Genomic DNA, 4866 nt, shown 5'->3' on the forward strand with positions numbered 1-4866 from the left:
GTGCCGCGCAAGACCTATCGCACACTAGCAGAAATGATATATCCGCAGTTATCTAGTTCTCCTGCTACGTGCAGTTTTTGATTTAAATTCGAAATTAATACTCATTTTTAGGAAACATCGTAACTTGTTATTAATGTAGTATGCCATAACATTTACCATTTATTCAAAATATGTAGTTTTGTCTATTATTTTAATTGAGGGAAAAGGAAGTTGGCGGAGGGATAACATACGGAGGAGGAGTTATAGTGCAGCCGTTAAAGGCGCGTCAAGTACTTGGTCGGTGCATTCAGCCAGTTGCCATTTGGGGTTATAGTTCTGTCACAGTGTGTGTCTTGCGGAGTGTCGATCGTAATCCCTTTGCTACATTTTCATCGAAATGGTGAGTGATTCTGATATTAGAGATATCATCTTTTTGCAACGAGAGATTTTGTACTAGGGAACTGTAAACTTGACTAAGCCAGTAAGCTGACATAGTACTTAAGCCATGCTGAAATGAGCTCCCCTAGCACTACGCGGCCGCGGAATCCTAGCAACACAAACCGTAAAGATTGTGTACGCTAACGCTACTGTATTAGCGAGTTTTGCGAATCAGACCACACCTTGTAATGCTAGCGAGCGATACGCGGTTGGGAACAGTCATGTGTTGGGAACTGTAGCTCGCAATCTACAAGATCTAGCTAGGTATATTCACCGTTGTCTCTTAAGTTGCATGGTCGTGTGTCTGCCGTGATGCCATTCAGCCACGCTGTATTACTATCAAGACGATAATAACTTTCCAATCCAGTCTAGGTATTATTACTAGGTTTGAGATTTCTTGGAAATTGCTGTGCCATTAAAGTATAAACGCAGACGCCAGATGGTTAGCTAGCTACTGAACAATACCGCAGTAAATTTTATTCGGAATACTACGGAAGTCAACTGGTAGGCTGCTCTCAACAGATTGAAGTTGCCGTTTTGGTGCTACCTCATTGCCTAGTAGGTAGCTTGCATTCGTTTACCGCCAAATTCACGGTCAACTAACGCTCGCTACCTCATTGTTATGACTTTGTAGCGGACGTGACATTCCTAGGTGATTTCAAATGAGATGGGCTAAGTAAATGTACTTGACAATCTTGCATATGGGGATGATGACAAACTGTAAAGCTATTCTTAAGAGGCCCTGGCGTTTCTTGCGACACAAACATTGACCAACTGTAGTAAGACAGCAGACTGCATAGGTATCAATTAAAAGGCTCTAAAGATGTCTTGATGATGGCAAACCTACTGAATGTGGATAACCCGATTGCTTGTAAATAACTAGCTGAAATGGTTTTGTAAAATACTGAACAATAAACTCAACTGTAAGTAATTTCATCAACCCTAACCCCTTCTCTCCCTCTCCCCTAGGCTGATCAGTTGACAGAGGAGCAGATTGCTGGTAAGACATCGTTGCATTGAGCTCCTCAGCCTCCTACGCTGGCACGTGGCGGCCTTATGGATTCCGCACCCCTCTCGCATTGGATTTATATTTTCGCCTTTTAAGGCTTCCATTGGGACAGCCTCTGGCCATAAAACTGAGACGAATGGCCAGGGTGTTACCTGCCTGTTCTAACACTAAAGGACTCCCTCATGGAAACGCTTTGCATTTTTATGATCGAATCATCTAGTGAGGTTCTATTGGTCTTTTGAATAACTTGGTTTCCTGACAGCCTGGCCTGATGCACCCTTTGCCCAGGGTGTGGCTTTGTGCTAAAATGTGTTCATTAGCAAAGTGTAATTGTAGTTGTGATATGACTTATTAGTCACCTATTCTTAAGATGGGTGCCAAATGTCAGTTGGGCATTTTGGGGGCAGGTTGTAGTAGGATATTTGCAGATCACTTCAAAAGTTAATGAGGGCATGGAATTTTCAATTTAGTGTGATTGGGCTGCTGCCAACAGTTTCAATTTGGGTCTAGTTGACAGTTGGTCTTCAGCTTTCAAATTGCTGACTGCTACCTAGACTGTTCTTCAGTGGCAGTTTGTAAGTTCCTTAGTAGTCGCTGTTTGCTGACAACAAGCAGCTCTTTGAGAGGGTTTGTTGTGACCAACAGTCACATTTCCACTCCACCCTTGAGGCAAGGTTTCCCCGTAAGTGTAGCGGTCACTTCCCATAGTTGTTGTGGGTAAAGACACTTGTCACTATGGTCATTTGGGTTATGGGTTCTTGACTAGCAAAATTGATTTCCTGACTTGGGCAGTGTATCATTTACCAGGCAGCCCCCCCCCCCCCTGTTTTAATAAAAGGAAGTTCCCTTGCACGGCTAATGACCCAGGCCCAACTGGAGGCCTTGTTGGGGCTCTCCTGATGTGGCCAAGCTGTTGCATGCCACTACTCATTGCAGATGGGTCCATCATTTCACTCAAGGGCCCCTGGCCACCTACTCACACAACGGCTTGTCATTCATTCTGCTGTCTGACTTTTCCTCTGTCCCATTTACTGTCCACAGATTCTATCTTTGTTCATACCAAAAACAGAGCACTTATTAAATGTGGGCTGACTTGTCACTACAGATGGGTTTGTCACAGGAACATGGGTGATTTAACAGCGTTGGGGTCATGAGTTTCCAATGCATCGGGGGCCGTTGGCTTGATGTGAATGCCACTTGGGATGGGAGCATTCTGATTTGGTTGCAGGACCTTGTTATTCCATCCTCATTGCTCCTCTATACTCTAGTTCTGTGGTGTTTATACTGATGTTGATTAGACTCAGCGGGCGTTGTGTGGTTTGGTCCTCAAAAGGTTTCAAGTGACTCATTCAAACCTCCCTAGAGTAAGTTGACTCTCCCGCACCTTCTCTGCAGAGTTCAAAGAGGCGTTCTCGCTCTTTGACAAGGACGGCGATGGAACCATCACCACCAAAGAGCTGGGCACCGTCATGCGCTCGCTGGGTCAGAACCCCACAGAGGCCGAGCTGCAGGACATGATCAACGAGGTGGACGCCGACGGTGAGCAGGGCTTCATGATGACATGATGTCGTTTTTAGAAGATGGGTCATCTACAGGCTCTTCTAACCTCTGCCCCCCTCTCCCTGCAGGTAACGGAACGATAGACTTCCCCGAGTTCCTGACCATGATGGCCAGGAAGATGAAGGACACGGACAGCGAGGAGGAGATCAGAGAAGCATTCCGTGTCTTTGACAAGGTACCACCCCCCCCTCCCTTTCCGCCGGTCCCCTCTGAGGTGTGCTCATTTTGGCGCTCACTAACGCCCTCACGGGTCCTCTGCAGGACGGCAACGGTTACATCAGCGCTGCTGAGCTTCGTCACGTGATGACAAACCTCGGGGAGAAGCTGACAGACGAGGAGGTGGATGAGATGATCAGAGAAGCAGATATCGATGGAGACGGCCAGGTTAACTACGAAGGTTGGTAGAGAATTCTGATGGGGATTTTCAAATCATGGTGGCCCGTTTGAGATTGTGGGAGATCATGCTGACCTTTGCTTGTTCTCTCTTTCCTTGCAGAGTTCGTACAAATGATGACGGCGAAGTGAAGGCCTTGTACAGATTTCTTATAAATAATTTGCCTTTTTTTTTTTTCTTTGTGTAATTTATCTGTAAAATCTTAATAGCCCCCCCACCCCACCCTTCGTCCTCTTCCCCCTGCTGTCCAAAGGAACTGCATGTAAACTGCATAGGCTCTTGAGTCCCCATGTCCCTTTCTTTTGCTGTCATCGTGTTTTTGGAGTGACGGGAGCTCATACTACCAGATGCCTGTCGCGGCCCAGGGGCTGGAGAGCTTGGAACCCTCCCCGTCATGACGGCTCAGCCCCCCTCGACGCGTGGCGACATTGGAGACCTGTCAGCTGGTAGTCACTCGACAACACCATTGGCATGGAAACGATGTGGAGAAGTTAACTCTGCATGGACTACGGACAAAGTGTATATGGAAATCTCTTGGCATTGCACTACTGCAAAAAAAAACGAAAAAAAAAAAAAAAAGATATTATGACACGGGTGTATCTTCTAGGTACTCGTACAACTTTTTGTATCTGCTGTTCTATACCAGAAAACAATTTTGTTTTAATCTTACTATGCTTTTTAATGTTTAACTCACATTTCTTTTTCTTTTCTTTTTTTTTTATGGCCTTTGGTCATGCCTCAAATAATCCATTCCAAGTTGTATATTTTTGTTTTCCAATAAAATTTACAATTTACCCAGATTTTGAAGATTTGTCTAGTTTTTCTCTGCTATGACCGCCCACTCAGTGTAATGGATCCAATTTTCTTGAATTGAGGATGTTCCTTTTGATAACGTGCTCTGCTTGTAAACAAATCCACATGAAAGATATTTACCTAACTCAAGTGACCCTGTAAAATTCCCCAAGCACTGAAGTTCATCAGCCAATGGCCTCCTAGCTTTCAGATTAACCCATATCAAATCTATTACTGTACTTAAAATAAAAGCAGTGAGTGGGATCAAAGGTTTCTATTTTGAAGTGCTCACAATAGGACTTGACATTAGATTGCCTCTACTGTCCAGCCCCTGTGCCACCTGGTACATATCTGATCTTATTGGCTCAGCACCAGAGACAGTCTGCTTCCTGTCTGTCTTGGCGTAAACCGCAGTCAGATTATGGTACAGGTTTCAGGTTATTGTACATTGACGTAAATGGTATTGTACCCACTTAGTTTATCTTCATTTCTAAGTATTTGAGTTTGTTACAGTAGCTTGCGGAGACACTGTTATTTTGATGAATGATGAAATAAAGCTCTTAACTGTTGACCACCTTCATGCCTCATGTTCCTTTGTGTGCCGGCCTCCTGCCCAACCGCCTGACCTGCCGCCTAACTGGCAAGTCATTCAGGAACAGGGCCCAGTCAGCAGACTAGAAGAATGACTGTATTG

The 4866-nt window shown here is 44.9% G+C and overlaps 1 protein-coding gene across 1 annotated transcript; it reads left to right on the forward strand.

Moving 5' to 3' along the window:
* The first annotated feature begins 270 nt into the window (after positions 1-270).
* Positions 271-4180, forward strand: calm2a (calmodulin 2a (phosphorylase kinase, delta)). Its single transcript, XM_047029402.1, has 6 exons — positions 271-379; positions 1387-1417; positions 2822-2965; positions 3055-3161; positions 3248-3383; positions 3483-4180. The coding sequence occupies exons 1-6, from the start codon at positions 377-379 to the stop codon at positions 3509-3511; spliced, it is 450 nt and encodes a 149-aa protein (XP_046885358.1). The 5' UTR covers positions 271-376; the 3' UTR covers positions 3512-4180.
* The last annotated feature ends 686 nt before the right edge of the window (positions 4181-4866 follow it).

The sequence above is a fragment of the Hypomesus transpacificus genome, chromosome 11 (genome assembly GCF_021917145.1).
Source record: "Hypomesus transpacificus isolate Combined female chromosome 11, fHypTra1, whole genome shotgun sequence".
NCBI lineage: Eukaryota > Metazoa > Chordata > Actinopteri > Osmeriformes > Osmeridae > Hypomesus > Hypomesus transpacificus.